Source organism: Mytilus trossulus, chromosome 2, assembly GCF_036588685.1.
Source record: "Mytilus trossulus isolate FHL-02 chromosome 2, PNRI_Mtr1.1.1.hap1, whole genome shotgun sequence".
Taxonomy (NCBI): domain Eukaryota; kingdom Metazoa; phylum Mollusca; class Bivalvia; order Mytilida; family Mytilidae; genus Mytilus; species Mytilus trossulus.
The window spans coordinates 50,756,709-50,775,919 of record NC_086374.1 but is presented as its reverse complement, the minus strand read 5'-3'; the positions used below and the strand labels follow the sequence as shown (position 1 = coordinate 50,775,919).

Genomic DNA, 19,211 nt, shown 5'->3' with positions numbered 1-19,211 from the left:
ACGATAAGCGAATGTTTGTGTTTCGCTGTTTCTGGTATTCTTTTCGTCAAATCTTCCAACAAATGTGAAGCATTTTCCCACATATGTTAGTCATATTTGTCGGAAATTAAAGTCTTTATCGTTAATCATACAATGGTTAAAAAAGAAATTCTATTATTGTACGTTTTTTCTTATTTCACAATATTTAGTAGTTGATCTAATTTAGATATGTATTAGTTACCTTCTTCTCACATTAGAATTAGAATTCAAAAATGCGTAGAAAATAAATGAATTGATTTTCACAAATGCACCGATGATAATTACATTTACATTCAGAAACAGAAAGATGTATTTTACTTTCGAGTGATAATATTTTACTTTGTATAAGTTGATTTGGGAGCTGTATTTAAAGCATTCCTTTTCCCACATAGTTTTTTTGGTGTTCAACATTTTACAATATAGCCAGTTACAAATTTTACAACTAACAGCCATATTTTTAAAACCCATGTTATTTGTTACATTATCTTGTTGCACACACATTCACTTTTAAGTAAAATAATGATTGAAAGTTTGATTGTTATTTTTTCGTTCCCAGGTTCTACCTCAGGGCCAGGTATGTCAATTTATATATTCTAGAGGTGGCGGGAATCAGATATACTATATAATTCCAAAGATCTGTTAAAAAACACATAATCTTAACAATCTCTCGTCTTGTAATAGTATTAAAACATTTAACTTTTCTACTTTTCACACAAGTATTCCTCATGCCAAACTAAAAGACAAATTGAAAGAGTTGGTTCTTTGCTTTGTTTCATAAAAAAGAACGGCGAACGTAGATACAAGTATCTTGTCTTCGGTAGGGATACATCCTACTTTATAAAGAATCACTCTGATTCAAACAAACAATTATCTGAAATTGACATTATCAAGATGCATAATTTTTTGATGACAACATATTTCCTACGTTTGGAGGACGTGTTTTTCGACTGTCGGCATTTCAATTGGAACTAACTGGAACTTATTGTGTCCCTCTTTTTGCCGACTTGTTTCTTTATTATCACGAGGCTGCAATCATACAGAAACTTCTAAGAAAGAAAGATAAGAAGCTATCGATATCCTTTAACTTTACTTTCCGCTATATAGATAATGTTCTCTCACTAGATAATTTAAGATTTGGTGACTATGTTGAGCGCCTCTATCCTATTGAACTAGAGATAAATGATACAACAGATACAATTAAGTATGCATCATATCCTGACTTACATCTAGAAATTGACAATGAGGGTCAATTGAAAACAAAAAATTACGACAAAAGAGATGATTTCAGCTTCCCAGTTATAAACTTTCCATTTCCACGTAGCAGCATTCAAACAGCACCTGCCTACGGAGTATACATCTCCATATTGATACGATATTCCATGGCTTGTATTTTCTATCATGATATCCTTGGTAGAGGGTTGCTGCTCACAAGGAAGCTAGTATTCAAAAAATATCCAAATGGTGAAGTTGAAGTCATCCTTTCGTAAATTTTACGAGTTGGTTGACCGTTATGGTATAACTGTTACACAAATGATATCGGATATGCTCCTTATGTCGTAAATACAATCCACTTCCCTTTTCACCACGAATGACACCTGACGAATTAGTCTATTTACCGAGTTTGCACTAACATGAGCAACATGACGGGTGCCACATGTGCAGAATGATATGCTTACCTTCCGATGCATCTGAGATCACCCTAACTTTTGGTGGAGTTCGTGTTGATTAGTCTTTAATTTTCTAAGTTTTGTCTTTCGTACTTTTTTTCTGTCAGGTTGCCTTTTTGTTTTTAGACATAGCGTTGTCAGTTTATTTTTGATTTATGAGTTTGACTGTCCCTCTGGTATCTTTCACTCCTCTTTAAGTGCAATTTGTTTTGTTCTATGATTTATTTTTTGTTTTATTTTTCTCAGAGAGAATATGTGACGAATAAATGGTAAAGACAAAAAAAGAAATAACAGTGACTTTGATGATTTATGCATTCATAGCAGAATTTCTCATTTGAGATAGCCATGACATACATTAAGTCTTTAATTAACACTTGTTTATACAATAACACCACTTTATAAAGGTCGTTCGTTCGAAGCCCCTTTCTATGTTAAAGTCAACAAGAACACTAAATAGATATAGGAAGATGTGGTATGAGTGCCAATTAGACAACTCTCCGTCCGAGTAACAATTTATAAAAGTAAACCATTATACGTCAATGTTCGGCCTTCAACACGGAGTCTTGGACCACACTGAAGAGCAAGCTATACAAGACTGAATATTTTAAACAAAGGATGTAAAAGAAACATAACAGTTTGAGAATTTTGTGACCAAAAACATTATTGCCTCATCCACATATAATGACAACTTTGCACGAGGAAGTCGTAATATTAACATGTATCAACGATCCCCTTTATTACTCGTATTCAAGAATCATGAAACAAACCAAGAGCGTGTTTGTGCAGAAAGATTTGACATCATCGGATCTTCGGGTAAAGTACTATCTTATTTAAAAAAAAAATTATTCTAGTAAGTAAGTAAAACTGTACGGAGATGCAATAACTTGGTATTAAGGAATTTTACCCAAGAAGGCTTATATTCATTTGGAGACAAGATTTTATATAAATATTTAGGTTAAAGGGATAGAACAGCGAATGCGGTTCATTATCCACAATCATACAATACATCGATAACGAGCAGAACTAGAAACAAAAGGTAAAATCACAAAAATACAAAACTCCGAGGAAAATTCAAATGGCAATTCAAATGATTAAACACATCAAACAAATGGACAACAAAATTCACTTAGATGCATAGGCGTTGTATATAATTATCAATTATGTGTTATAGTGTTCGTTTACTTGTTCTAATGAATATGTTACTTTTACTGTTTGGTATGTTTTTTTGGTGATTCCATTTGACTTGGCTCTGTACTTGTGCATCCCGTTATTGTGTTATTGTTCTATGAATAATTTTGTATCCTTGTCTTTCATTAAGCTGATATGCTTTTCTGTATGCCTTTTTGTGTTTCCTTGATACATATGACGTAGCTCTGTGCTTATACATCTTTACATGCCAAATATGTTGTTGTTTGAACTGATAAAGCCTCCATTAATATAGTCGTTATATGTTAAAGCCATAATTTGCTATGTCCCAGAACAGAGCTTGGAATAAACAGTACAACTTGTTATCTTACATATTCTTTAACATTATTTACAAATTCTATCATATTGAAGATGTGTGAACAAAACAAACAGACATGATAGGCAACAATGTAAAAAATATTATAGCAGTGAACAGTGTGTTATTATCTAAATCGCTATAAAAACCATAAAATGTAACTAAGAAGCGCAAAAGGTATGAATAGACAAAGCATCAGCATTAAATGAAAGGCAAGAAGAAAAAAAAGTACAATAAAACAACGCATATGACGAGATGTAAAAGTACATCATATGTATCAACGAAATGTCATTGCCTTTTAACCACTGATTCTTTATGGGTGTATATCTATCAACGAGTTACTAACACGTTAAATTATTTATTTACTTTCAGAATTAAAAACATTGGTTATCAGTCTTGTCTTAGGAATTTCTGCTGCTGTCGGAATTGCGATTTTCATCATATTAATCTCACTAAAAATGAGTTCGCTGAAAAAAGTGAAAAATAAAAGTACGGATGACATTTCAACAGTCGTAAGTCAATTTTTAAAGAGTTTTTGTGTGCTTGTTTGATGTTTTATTATTTTTTGATTTTGAATTTTTTAAATTGTATGGTTTCGTATGTTCTAATACAAATAAATAACGGAATATTTTTATCTTTAACATATCTGTTTGTATAGATCACGAAATTAAACTTTAGTTTCTACAAATATAATAAAGTTGGTTCCAATTTGTAACGTTTACATTACTCACATCTCTTTAATTTTTATTAAAAGTCCAAAAATAACAGTTTGTGTGTGTTACTTTTACCATAAATTTATTTTGATATATTAAATTTTGAAGAAAAAAAATTGCATTTCTATTGCAAATTTATTTACATATTTACCATTTGTTTTTCAGGAGAAACACCATAAAGCATGGACATAGATAAAAAAAAAAAAAAAAAAAAAAGAGACTACGTTACATACAATTCAATGTGCGTGATACAACTAATGGCAAAAGGGCATTCATGGCAGCTGAGTAAGGGGATTAATCCAACTGATATCAGATCAAAAATATAAAAAACACTGAAGTTTTTTTCTTCAATTGTTAGATCTACTCTTTCTTAATGTAATGTTGCACAGATGCACTATTATTTTTTTAATTTCTTTTCATAAACGCTATGACATCAATATTTGTGAAACAACTCTTTATCCAACTATACTTATCGTCTAATAAATGAAGTAAGGTGTGCTTAAGTTTCAATGAATAATAATGTCCGCTACAAGTATATACAAAAAACAAGAGAAAGAAAGAGAGAGAGGATTATGTTCAAACCGGATACAGAATGGCCTTTTTCGATTGCGAAATGATACAGATACAAATCTGTGAACTAGCAATCATTATTAACAATGAGAGTAAGATATAAAACACACTTAATTTACTAACGACAAACACATGACATTGAATATACATAATTTATGGCAAAAGACAAGAGACAAACGTTTCCTATGTCCCGTCTTTTTCGCGTATAAGATTGAATTTACGCACGTGCATGATCACGTTAATTGAAATACGAAAACACTATTATCAAGGGGTACAATCAAAATCACGTGATGGATATACACACACCGGAAGTAACAGTCGAGCAGACCGCTTGAAAGGTAAGTAGTCGTATTTACTTGTTTATATCAATAAAATTTAATAAATAACGTAGTGCACCGAATGTCGGATACTATCTAGTTTTGAAATACACAATTATCCTTGCTTGAAAGCGTGCAGTTAATGCTAACACTTCGACACAGTTATCCGTCGAAAAGTTGGAACTGTGTCGAAGTGTTTGCAATAACTGCACGCTTTCTAGCAAAAAAAAATGTGTATTTTAAAACTACATACTATCCGACATTCGGTGTGCCAACTTATTAATCAAAATTTAATTGATATAAACAAGAAAATGCAACTACCAACCTTTCAAGCGGCGAGTTCGACTATAATCTGGTGTGTGTATATCCATCACGTGATATTGATTGTACCCCTTGTATTATGGTAAAAGTTCATTATGCTGTTTTAAGTTTGCGGGAAAATTAACCTTGCAGATTATGTATTACAATGTTGGACGTGTAAACTGCAAACTGCTTCAAATATAACACTTTTTTTATTTCAGTTACTTGTTCATAACGAAATGACATTTTATTATAAATTATGACCATGAAACAGTGCTTAAATGAGCTCCATACAAGCACTTTTCTCACCATTTTTGTGACATGTGTATATAAATTTAGCTTGAAACAGTTTATTTACAAACGAATTGTAATTTCTTTTTATTATATACATTTTAGTTACATACATTTCAGTTACATACATTTTAGTTACATACACCACTTGTATTTGTAAATATTATAATTTATAAGTATAGATATGTGTTTACAATTAATGATTATGCAGTTGAACGAAGCTGAACATGAACGAATGATGTTTTTTTTTGTAAAATATACAGGATAATTTAAATGTTTAATTTTTTTCCGATGTTGTGGATGTGTTTTAAGTTTTATTCACTGAAAAAATGACATACCGCTTTGCAATATATAAGACTGTGATACAGAATGTTTGTGTATTTTTCTCTTTCTTTGTACGATACATTTGTAAATATGGATTATAGGACCGATATTAAAGTGTATAAATCAATTTTAACACTTCAAAATTGCTTTCTTTTTGTAGTTATAATGTACATGTATAACTGCATGTGTTGAACATTCTCATTATAAGAAAAAAAAACCTGACAAAGCCATGCTAAAAGTAAAAAAGACAAACAGACAAACGATAGTACAGAAGACACAATATAATAGAAAACTATAGACTAAGCAACACGAACCCCACAAAAACCTGGGGTGATCTCAGGTGCTCCGGAAGGGTAGGCAGATCCTGCTCCACATGTGACACCAGTCGTGTTGCTTATGTTATTATAAATTCAGTAAAAAATCTTATACGGTAGGTCACATTCGTGAAAAGGGAAGGTTCATGCTAAATATAACATTGCTTACTAATCGGAAGAACCCATATATGATATGCAGACGCGAATTGAAGAGGCATTCAGAATCCTAAGTCGAAAACCAACAGTTACAGGACGAAATATGCATCATGTTATCCTCGACATTTAACATCATCGGATGCGCCTAATCAACGAACGTATGTTTACATGAGCTACATAACGGATAAACATTCTACACAGGACTTGCTTATTATTGCAGAACACCATAGATCATCACCTGTTTATTGTGGGGCGCAAGTTTCTCAGTCTTTGTTTCTAGAATTTTTGTTTTCTCGTGGGTATTTTTATTTCTAATTGCGTTGTGGGTTTGTGATCAATTTACATTTACATATTTGAATATCGCTTTTACATTTTCAGCCTCTCTTACTCTAAAGTTGGCTCAGGTTTCTTGCTCCAGCTTCGATTTTGAGGAAGCAGATAACAGTAGGTCTAGGTCTTTAAGGAAATGATCAAATTTTGAGAGTAGTATGTTATTCTACTTTTGATGTTTATATTGAAAATAATGCGTTTTATCAAACTGACGACTGTAATTTCTAAAAAATCACCATATTTATGCTCAGTTTTTTCCAACTTTGCCAAATAAGGTTAGATAACTCAGAAAGTAGAGAATATAACTGAGATACAGTAATTCTATAATAGAAAGTGTTGTGATTTTACCTATTTTGATATGTTGCAAGAAAACAAGTTCGATGACCCATTTTTTTCTGTTCTTCCTGTCAGCATGTTATAAGAGTTATCTTCTCACAATTTAGTCTTAGTTCTATAGTTACACGACATAATCAGATATAGTGAACCGTATAAAGACAATAGATGCACATTGTGTTGCGTAAAATACAGAAACAAATCGAAAAGAAGGTTATGTTCCTTAATGTACCGTTTGCAATAAAAAGAATTGAAATAAGATATTAAATTATTGTGTAAAATAAACGCTAATGAATTGACTTTCGGAAAAAAGGTGCTTTTTAAAACTAGTCGTAGTATATTTTTGTCAATTGTTGAAAAAAAATGTATTGACTTATATATGTCTTGCCTGTTCTGTTTCGTTAGGGTTTTATTTTATTATTAAAGTTTCTCCATATTTTCTCTTTGTCTTCTCCCGGCCGTTAGTAAAAATTATCAAAAGAAATTGTGTCTGTTTGACTTTGCAGTATGTATAAATAAGCAACGAGATATTATGAATACGTATCAATTTGATGTCTCGTGTAAGGAGTTTGCCACACACTCAGCACGTTAAAGAACAACTCAAACAACTCTTTGAGGGATCGGTAATAAAAGGTCTGTTACTTGTTGGAATTTCTGTCAAAACCAAAGGAAACCTTCACAGTTTGCCTGCTCTGCATGTAATGTTTTCCACTGGACGATAATCAACCCAGCTATAAGAAATAAGATGTGGTATGATTGCCAATGAGACAACTATCCACAAAAGACCAAAATGACACAGACAATACTTTTATTTATCTATCCAAGTAATCAAAATACACAATGTCATCAAGATAGAGGTTAAAGTATGTAATAATTCTGAATGAAACATCGACAAGTTCCAATACTTCTTTTTCATATTTTATATTTGTTTATTTTTTTTTCTATTTTAAAATGAGCGTCACTGATAAGTCTATATGTACACTAAACGCGCAACTGGCATATTAAATTAATTACCCTTGTTCTATAATTACCATCAATTTCTTTTTTTTCCGAAAAATATTTCGCTTTCTCTAATGTACACTTGTTCTTCTTTTAGTCGTGTTCATGTTTATTTCACCAACTCGATAGTGATTACTTCTCTTTCCCTATAGAAACATTTTTATATCATGTTATGACATTTCTAAGTTTGTTTTTTTTTTTACAATTTAAATACAATATAAACTATACACTATTTTTAAGTTGATACTATAAATATGACTTTATAGTAATAGTAGTTCCTAAGTATAATAGACTTGTATTGAAAATGTAACAAATGAAAAATGAAAAAAACGAGACATGTTTTGTGTGATATATTAATGGGACTTTTTTCAAAATGTTGTTAGACTTTTACAGAATCTTAATAAAGTTAATCAAAAATTGGACTCGGCATTACCTACGAAATCGTGTGTGCATTGATTTTTGCTATTTTTGTTTTTGTATCACAGATGCATGTTGTGGAGTGGAATCAAATTTTAAATAGCACAAGCCATTGCAGTCTTTGAAACAAAATTAAACACAGAAATGTGTTAATAAACATATACAAGTATAAGTTCCGGGTAAATGACCTGAATTCTCAAAAAAAATAAACTCAATGAACTTGTTTGTAACCTATTGAAAAAGAAAAAAAAAGTACGATTACCTTTCAAGATATGCAATTATCAAAACTTATGCAACTTGTTATTTTAATTTTATGTTTTTAATGCAATGCAAAAATCAAACATACAATTTAAAAGAGATATTTATGTGTATTTTTATATTTTAAATGAGGTTCAAAATTGCGGTTAATGTGCCATCACATTTCAAAGATAAATATTTGTTATAAAGAAAAGTTGGCTTGTTCTGAATATAAACATTTTTCGCTTTGTTAAAAAGTTACAAAAATCAAAAACTATAGTAAATAAAAGTTGACACAGAAACACTGACATGAATAGGTACCATATATGATAACGTTAATACTACATTGTCAGAGTTGCTACTTATACTATTTGTTCGCCGAGATACAATTCTGCCGTAAATCAGGCAAACATATAATTATGTAGTGACACTTGAATATGAAAATAAAACTTCATATAATTTGGGCATCCGAAACGGTTATATGGAATTACCTTCATCCAGAACTGGCAAGATTCAATATTCGAAAGCCAGGCATGTATTGTTAAAGATTACTTTAGAACATATGGAGATTTATAAAACTTGTCGTTCTGTATATTGGTCAATTATTGAAATGTGTTTATTGACTTATTATAGATGCCTTGCTTACATGCAATTGAGAATGACAAAATGTAGGTTGCAATATCATTTAAGTATACCCCATATCTGCACTTGTCTTCTTCTGACCAACAGTTAAATTTATAAAATTATATAAATTCTTCACCTCTTGTAGGGAGTTTGCAACTCGCCCAACATGTTTAAGAACCAGTGCAACAACTCTTTGTGGAGTCAAAAGATAGTAGCTTGGTAGAATTTCTGTCGCAATCGTAGGAAATCCATCCCAGTCTACTTGCTATGCAAGCAATGTTTACCATTGGACTTTAATCAATCATGCTAAATGTTAATATATGCATCCAATAACATAAACACACAAGTTTATCAACATAGAAGTATGTACAAATTTACCAGTATGAAAGAGACACCGACTAGTGCCATCAGTCTTTTTATTAATGTCTTTCTGTTCCGAAAATACTTCTCTTTCTCGATCTTTTTGTCGGGGATATTTATTAATTTCATATACTAGTATTCGAATATGAATACTCCATTTTTCCAATAAAAACATTTTTTTTCCAGAATCTAAGTATAATAGTCACGTTCATGCTTTTTGAATATACTGTCGAAATTTTTCTTAATGTTACTTTGAATAAAGTAAATTTAATCGGTAGTAGCTGTCCTTTCCTAGATTTAGATATTTCGGTTTTACACAGAAAACTACGCACTAAAATAAAGACAAAAGGGATGATTTTTCTTTCCCTATTGCTTATTTACCCTTTTTTGATGATGATGTATCTTAGGCAGAATCTTATGTTGTTTATATTTCACAACTAGTTGTTACGTTTTTGATTTTAACGAACGTAATCTATGTATTACTGGCAAATTATTAAGCCAAGGATTTCGTTATCACAAATTACTTGAAACCTTTACTAAATTCCTCCATAGATATACAGATTTGGTTTTGAAGTTTTGTTGTACTTGAAAACTTATTTCAACGGGATAGCACATCCTCTTTTTGACAGAGATTTACCTTGCCCAGAAATTTAGAAACGATCCTGTTACACTTATCGATCCTTCAAATAAACGTATTATATTGAACATAAAATAGGTTGTTTAGAAGAAAAAACAAGATGAGGTATATTTGCCAATGAGACAACTGAAGTTATAACTGGAGATCCAACGGATGGATCTGTCGCAGGGTTGTGTCTTGTTTATGCCCGCGTCACACTGTCCCGTTTTTTTATAATGCCCGCGTCACACTGTCCCGATTTTTTCGTCGATGGCAACACGATTACGGAAATTTTCAAAATCGGGACTGGTCGTATCCAGATCGGGCTATTCGTAGTGCCATCTTCAACCATCTTTAATCATCGGCCACTTTTTCTACCCTCGGGAACAGCTTCGGGAAGGGTTCTAAATTTTTTAACATGTTAAAAAATCCCCGAAGGTGCGTCCGATGTTGAGGGTTCGTATTGAGTTCGTATCACCATCCTCACCATCGTAATGTCACCGGGAATGCATCTTCGAACATCGTATTGCATTCGTGTTTCCGTCGTTTCCATCGGGCAGTTTTGACATTACGATGTCTACACGAACGAATCACGAAGCTACCCGAAGGTCTTACGATGGCAACACGACTTCGTGAAGACCTCGTAATCCCGTCGTGTTGCCATCGAATAAAAGTACGAAGGCGACAAGATGGAACTACGACGGCAATAAATCCAGCTAAATGTAAGTTAATTTTCGCGCTGAAATACATTTAAGTGTCATGCCCGATATGCACTGGTCAGTCTAATACAACAGTTAAGAAAGACGTTTACAAAACATGGAGCTCATATCATATGATTCTTTGAGAACAAGAAAGGCGACAGCGTTGTTTCTATTAATTCAAATGGAACCAGAAGAGCAGGTATTACAGGCTCGGGATTTAATTTTACAAGTAAAATATTATTTTTTGTCAATTTGTCATATCAAGTAAAATAATGAAAATCATAAACGCGCCTCGTACACCAACACTGCAGATACACGAACATGTATATGATGAAACCAACTTTTTCTTCATTATTCTGATTTTTTTATGTATCGTCTGAGTTGTTGTCACACAAATGTTTACTACATAACCATTTTGTTTTCTATATGTTATATTTTGTCGCATTTGTTGCTTTCCCCACATCCTTCCTTTTGTCTATATTATTATGATATTCTCCTGGAAAGAGCTCTTTTTGAATACAAGGTATCAACGAACCCATTACCTTACCTTTAAGATAGATCAGTAAACATGGGCATAATTATGGGTGATTATTCAGACTATTACACACATTTAACCGTTCAAACAAGGCAGTGTTGAGCATGATATCCCCTCGTATGTAACATATTGGGGACAAATATTGACACTATATTTGTTTATGACATCGTATGGCCATCGCGCCATCATCGTAATCCATCGTGTCGCCTTCGTAATCCATCGTTTAGCCTTCGTTATCCATCGTGTAGTCTTCGGCTGAAATATGAAGCTTAATTAACCGTCTTCAGTTAACCTTCGTATGTCCATCTTTTGCTATCGTATATAATTTCGGCACCATCGTATAGATTTCGTTATTCATCGTACTTGCATCGGTCACTTTTTGGTTTTTTAACGAGATGGGGATCAACTTCGTACGAACTTACAATTTTCGCATTCGGGTGTCCATCGTATATGAAAATCGGGACAGTGTGACACGGGCATAATGATTGACACCCGAATGCGAAAATTGTAAGTTCGTACGAAGTTGGTCCCGATCTCGTTAAAATACCAAAAAGTGACCGAAGCAAGTACGATGAATAACGAAGTCTATACGATGGTGCCAAAATTATATACGATAGCAAAAGATGGACATACGAAGGTTAATTGAAGACAGGTATTAAGCTTCATATCTCAGCCGAAGCCTACACGATGGATTACGAAGGCTACATGATGGATTACGAGTCTACACGATGGCCATACTATGTCTAAAAGACGGCGTGTACAGCTTACGATGCATTTGAATTATATGCCGAAGGCGTCACGCGTTTTTAATTGTTTTATCAATATTGAATATATATTATATTGTACATTTCATTTCTGGTTTAATCATAAGACGGAAGACCGTGGGCTTGAAGGGTTACTGAATATTTTGGTTGATTTCTAAAAAATAGTTTATGTATCAAATCTGCATATTCAATTTACCATTTTTCTGTATGTGTCATATACAAATGTAGTGTCCATATTTGTCCCCAATATGTTATATACGAGGTGATGCCACGCTCGGCATTGCCTTGTTTGAATTATAAAATGTGTGTACTAGTCTGAATAATCACCCATAATTATGCCCATGTTTACTAATCTATCTTAAAGGTCAGGTAATGGGTTCGTTGATCCCTTTTATTCAATAAGAGCTCTTTCCAGGAGAATATTTTTATAATATAGACAAAAGGAAGAATGTGGGGAAAGCAAAAAATGCGAAAAAATATGACATATAGAAAACGAAATGGTTATGGAGTAAACATTCGTGTGACAGCAACTCTGACGATACATAAAAAATCAGAATAATGAAGAAAAAGTTGGTTTCACTATATACGTGTACCTGCAGTGTTGATATAACAAATTGACAAAAAATAATATTTTACTTGTCAAAGTAAATCCTGAGCCTGTAATAGCTGATCTTCTTGTTCCATTTGAATTAATAGAAACAACGCTGTCACCTTTCTTGTTCTCATAGAATCATATGATATGAGCTCCATGTTTTATGAACGTCTTTCCTAACTGTCTTATTATACTGACCAGTGCATATCGCGCATGGCACTTTAAATGTATTTTAGCGCGAAAATTAACTTATATTTAGCTGGATTTATTGCCGTCGTAGTTCAAACGTCTTGTCTTCGTACTTTTATTCGATGCTAACACGACGGAATTATGAGGTCTTCACGAAGTCGTGGTGTCATCGTAAGACCTTCGAGTAGCTTCGTGATTCATTTGTGTAGACATCGTAATGTCAAAAATACCCAATGGAAACGATGGAAACACGAATGCAATACTATGTTCAAAGATGCATTCCCGGTGACATTACGATGGTGAGGATGGTGATGCGAACTCAATACGAGCCCTCAACATCAAACGCACCTTCGTGAATTTTGTAACATGTTAAAAAATTAAGATCCCTTCCCGAAGTTGTCTATGAAGGCTAGAAAAGAGGCCGATGGTTCTACGGTGGTTAAAGATGGCACTACGAATAGTCCGATCTGGATACGATCAGTCCCGATTTCGAAAATTTCCATGATCGTGTTGCAATCGGCGTAAAAATCGGGACAATGTGACGCGGGCAATAGACGTACTACAACATTAAGTTTTTTTTAATTTGTATTGTGGGCTGTAAAATTCCCGTTATAAATTTTTTTTGAAATCAACCAAAAAAGAGAAACAAACCTGCAAACCATATATTTCTTATTTGTAATATAACCTTCTTTAGTCTGGGATTTATTCTCCATTACCAAGAATAAAGAATAATTCTACAATAAAAGCATACATGTCCAGCCCAGCATTTGCCTGGTTTAATATGATATATGAATGTATAACGTGTATCCAATCGTGCTTAATTTTTATGTATGGATTCTTTCTTTTTATTGTTTCCAATTAATTTTTAATCATATTAAGTCTGAAATGATTTGATTAAATATTTATTATGTTTTATCGGATTCGTCGAAATTTTCACATCACATTTTTTTTAAACGGTTGTCAAAATAAAAGTACCAGTAGTACATTTGTATGTACGTACATTAAGATGATTTCCTTAGTCGTTTTGTTTGTTATTTGAATTGGCCCACTTCTACATTATACTTAGCTAACATTTACTGTATGACCCTACCAGATCATAAACTTCATAAACTTCAATTCGAATTTATTTACATTGGATTAGAAGGGAAAAAGTAAGAATGTTCTCAATGGGTATTTTAATAATTAAATCATTACATGTTATTTTGAAAACCTATTATTATTTGCACATTGCAAATGTCAATGAATTGCATCTTCCATTATGCTGTCTTTGTAATATATATTTTGATGTACGCATTTGTGTGTTGTCTATCAATACTACTTTTTAAGATACTTTATTAAAATATAGAGCTCTACTTATTCAAAAGGATGATGTTACATACACCATGGGTTATCAATTGAAAAGAGGTCGATTGAATCGCTTTGTTTCCGGTTTATTGACAAGAGGATAAGGATGGAGTGTTATCAATTATACAGCGTTTACAAATTGAGACTTGGAACTATTTCTATTCGGATAGTTTCTTATACGATTAATCAAGCAAATGCTTTATTTGCATATTTTGTCTCGATAGCGTTAATCACAGCTGATTAATGTAGAGTATTTTAATCTTCTATATAATCGCATTTCAAAAAAAATGTTATTTGAAAATTTCTATTCAATACTAAGAAACAGATAATTTATAGGAGTTTAACAGCAGACAAATAGTTTTATTCATAATTGCACGTTAGTCATATAACAAGGCTAAGCATGAAATCAGAGATAATGTTTTGCAAAAATCATGTATTCTTGTCTTTCATTTTTGCTTTGTCTATCGTGATTAAAATTATCATAACACAATGTTTACTGCGGTACCCCTATTTTTAACATTCTTATAATCTATTATATCTGTTTGTTTTGTTCACACATCGTTGAAAATATAACGAAATTTGTTGCGACTGTCATTCTATGAAATTGACAATGAGGGTCGGTTGAAGACAAAACTTTACGACAAAAGAGATGATTTCAGCTTTCCAATTGTGAACTTTCCATTTCTAAGTATCAACATTCCAGCAGCACCTGCATACGGGGTTTATATCTCCCAATTGATACGATATTCCCGTGCTTGCATTTCCTATCATGATTTCCTTGATAGAGGGTTACTGCTCACAAGGGAGCTATTTAACCAAGAGTTCCAAATGGTGAAGTTGAAATCATCCCTTTGTAAATTTGACGGACGCCATCACGATTTGGTTGACCATTTTTTTAATAACCGTTTCACAAATGATATCGGATATGTTCCTTACGTCGTAACTACAATCCCCTTCCCTTTCATGAATTTGAGCTACCGAATTAGACTATTTACCGGATTTGTAATCACATAAGCAACACGACGGGTTCCGCATGTGGAGCAGGATCTGCTTACCCTTCCGGAGCACCTGAGATCACCCCTTGTTTTTGGTGGGGTTCGTGTTGTTTATTCTTTAGTTTTCTATGTTGTGTCATGTGTACTATTGTTTTTCTGTTTGTCTTTTTCATTTTTAGCCATGGCGTTGTCAGTTTGTTTTAGATTTACGAGTTTGACTGTCCCTTTGGAATCTTTCGTCCCTCTTTTCATACTAGTGAGAAGAGATTTTATAGAAAAGAACCAAATATCAGTCGCTACTTAAATATTAATATAATAAAAAAAAACGTAATGCAACTCTCCCTTTGTAATACTGTGTATATAAAAACTTCAGACATATACCTATTTAGAAAGATATGATACCGGATGGTCTATGTTGTTCCTCTTCACAACATTTTTTTCAGATTTTACACTACATAATGGCTTTTAAGTATTATTTGTAATTACCTACATTCAACTAACGGTGTAAACAATGGTTAAGCGGCTATATGCAACTCATTTTGTGTAATGTGTCGCTTTGTCAGATATTGAACCGTGTAAATAGACATGATGGGTGTTTGCATAACATGAGAGGCTTATTCTTTCTAAGCACCCGGCCTCGGTTTGAATTTGTTTGGTATATCTATGAAGTACAGTATCAGGTCAATACTTTAATATTATATCTAAAAAAAAACAGTGCACCTGTGATAATCTTAATGTTTCGAAAGATCAATAAACTATATGAACAGAACATGTAACGTACACGTACCACAACAATGATAATGTTATTTCATGTCTGTTGCAGACAACTCTGAATTGGATTGAAACATATCTCAGCAGTTGAATCTATGCAGTAGTCAACAAACGTCATTTAAGAGTCGTTTCAACGTCGGAAACAATTGCTGAACGACTTGTGTATCGAAAGTTCAATACTGTACATTTTTTATATATTACTGTCTACCTTCATTTTTAAATGATTGCTTAAGGTGGTACCCAATACTTTCAGTAAAATTAATTTGGCTTGTTTAAATTTCATAAGAGTTTGACAAAGTATTTACTTTGACCCTTTAACAAAAATATAAATATTTCAAAACTTTTGAACCAACAGTTTTATCAGAAAATTTACACTGGTTATATAGCAGTTAGACAAACACCATTTTTTATCATTGAGAAGCTTATTATTGTCTTTACAACACAACGTCATTAAATCGCTTATCTAGTTTTACAGAGTTATCTCCCTGTAGCGTCAGGCACCACCTTCAACACATATTCTAGCAAATTCGAGCAAAACCAACAAAACTTAGAAATCTCTTTCTCTTTTCTCTCTAACCTAACAAGAAAGGAGTATCACAAGGTTAAAATATATCTTAATTAAAATAAGGTCGCTGAGTACATTGTATGTTACATATTGTTCTATCATGTGCGTTTAAGCTGTGTTGTTAATGTTTGTAGATCTGAATTTAAATATCTTTTAGAATCTGCAATAAGTAAGGACACATTTTTCCACTCATCATACAATGATAATTTTCTTAACATTATATTGTTTTAGTGTTCTGAAAACTTAACATAAATGTGACTAATGAATTACGGTTGTCTTGGAAGATTTATCACTTCCGTTGAATACTGCTGGCAAGACAGGAATTGAATAGAATGTAAAAAAAAAAAAACAGTACCTTTTATTTACAATATTTCTGATGTCCTTTTATGACAGAGATTGATATTATTTTTCAGAGATAACCGATATAAAAACAAACACCTGCTGTTTTAAAAGAAATAATTCAGTCAAGATATTCTTCATGCAACAAACTGTAATAAATGAATCTTCTTTGTTGTATATTTTTTTTTAATGAATGGATGTTTTTTTATATTAAAGTTATTGGTCATCAATTCCAAAATCTGGGATTTAAAGATATGCCATGTCTATATGGTATTAGAAACGACAAAATCAAAAAAATAATCACACACACATCTTTCAATATGATATACATTTATAATTCATGAAAATAATGATAAAGGGTAAAACATAATACCTCTCAATATGTGTAATTGTATTGGTTGTTCAAGTATATGTATGTGAAATATTGGGTGTTTAAATTAATTTAATTTGTCTCCTGGTCAAGTGAGACTGTTAAATATAGAGGGGTTTCTAAGTATCAGTTTTCCGACCTTGGCAACAAAATAAATTAAATATTGGTGATTGTTAAACATATGGATAAGAATTGTGGTCAACATGAATTTCGAAACTATATTGCCATCACATGACAGTAAAAAAACTGAACATAAAGCTGAATCCACCCAACTACGGAAATAGTTCAATCAAAGGTACCAGGATTAAAATTTAGTACGCCAGACGCGCAATTCGTCTACATAAGACTCATCAGTAACGCTCATATCAAAATATTTATAAAGCCAAACAAGTACAAAGTTGAAGAGCATTGATGATCCAAAATTCCTAAAAATGTGCCAAATACGGCTAAGGTAATCTATGCCTGGGATAACAAAATCCTTAGTTTTTCGAAAAATTCAAAGTTTCGTACACTCTTTATGCCAATACATCAACTGACATTGAATAAAAATAAAAATATGTGTTAAGGCTACGTTAAATGTTAAACAACAATGATCATGATGAAAGTTCCACATTGCGGCTATTCACTCTCACCATACACTAGTAATTTTCTTTAATAAAAACTCCATTCATATGAAACAGATCAATGCGTTTATAAATAAAAAGATTCGAACAGACAGCCTTGGCTGGAGATATGTACTTGAAAGCGCAAATCGGAACAAAGAAGAAATGTTCTCTACGTAAGTACTTCCTTATAATTTAAAGTAATATTACTGAATATGAAAAGAAATCCAATTTGAATGTTTTATAAAAATACGTTTGCATTTTTTCAACATCTCATCATCAATTGCGGTGACCTAGATATCGGACATTTTTGATACAACATGCTTTGCTGTATATGCAGACGATTTATTCACGGGTGAATAAGTGCTTGCTTTATTGTGAAAACAGCTGTCTATTATTTAAGAATGTCGGTTGTCCTCTAGATACTCTTTGTTTATTGTGTATGTATACCCTATATCTTTTATTCATATTACACTTACATTTGATATTAAAAACCTTAAAGGACGCTTACATATATAATAAATCTTACAAAGATAATCAATATGTACGCACCCTCTGCGTATGTGAAAGTACAATTGAGCTTGTGTCCTTTTCTTTTTTAAAGACTTGTCAACCTTTGGTTATGTTGCCCATGACTGTGGTTGTAATTGATGTACCATACATAGGAGAAGCATTAGTAAATGAATTTTGATCTGGAACGGTAATTTTGATCATAGAACAAACGGAAAAGTCTAAACAAGTAATGATTTAGTCCTTGTTAGTCTTTCAATTAATTTTCATACTTAATTCATAATGAGTTAATGGTTGATGTCGTACTATTCAGACAATTTGCTAGCAGTCAATTAAGAACAGTTCAGTAGTTTTTTTAGACACTTCAGAATAGTAAGTAAGTTTTTCATACAAGTTAGAACAGTTCAGTTGCCATTCAGACAATTTAGAACAGTCCTGTACCGTTGTACACAATTGTACAATATGTTTTAAGAATTTAGAACAGTTCATTAGCTTTTCAGACAATTGAGAACAGTTCAATTGGTTTTAAGAATTAAGAACAGTTCATTAGCTTTTCAGACAATGAGAACAGTTCAATAGGTTTTAAGAATTCAGAACAGTTCATTAGATTTTCAGACAATTTAAAACAGTTCAGTAGTTTTTTTTAGACTATTCAGAGCAGTTCAGTAGCTGTTCAGATTATTCAGAGCATTTCAGTAGCTGTTCAGACATTTCAGATCAGTTCAGTAGCCATTCAGACAATTCATAACAGTTCAGTAGCTTTTCAGACAATTAAGAACAGTAAAATAGCTTCTTAGACAATTTGGTATAAGTTTGATCTGTACAAGTAATTAGCATCTACTCTACA

At 32.3% G+C, this 19,211-nt stretch overlaps 1 protein-coding gene across 3 annotated transcripts in view; it reads left to right on the top strand.

Moving 5' to 3' along the window:
• The window catches only part of LOC134707509 (uncharacterized), an 81,732-nt gene extending 74,522 nt beyond the window's left edge, over positions 1-7,210 (top strand). For all 3 annotated transcript variants that reach the window (XM_063567313.1, XM_063567312.1, XM_063567311.1), the window contains 3 exons: positions 575-592; positions 3,559-3,698; positions 4,065-7,210. In XM_063567313.1, coding sequence (XP_063423383.1) covers positions 575-592; positions 3,559-3,698; positions 4,065-4,091 — 185 coding nt within the window. In that variant the 3' untranslated portion in view covers positions 4,092-7,210. The remainder of the gene's footprint in view (positions 1-574; positions 593-3,558; positions 3,699-4,064) is intronic.
• Positions 7,211-19,211: the final 12,001 nt, after the last annotated feature.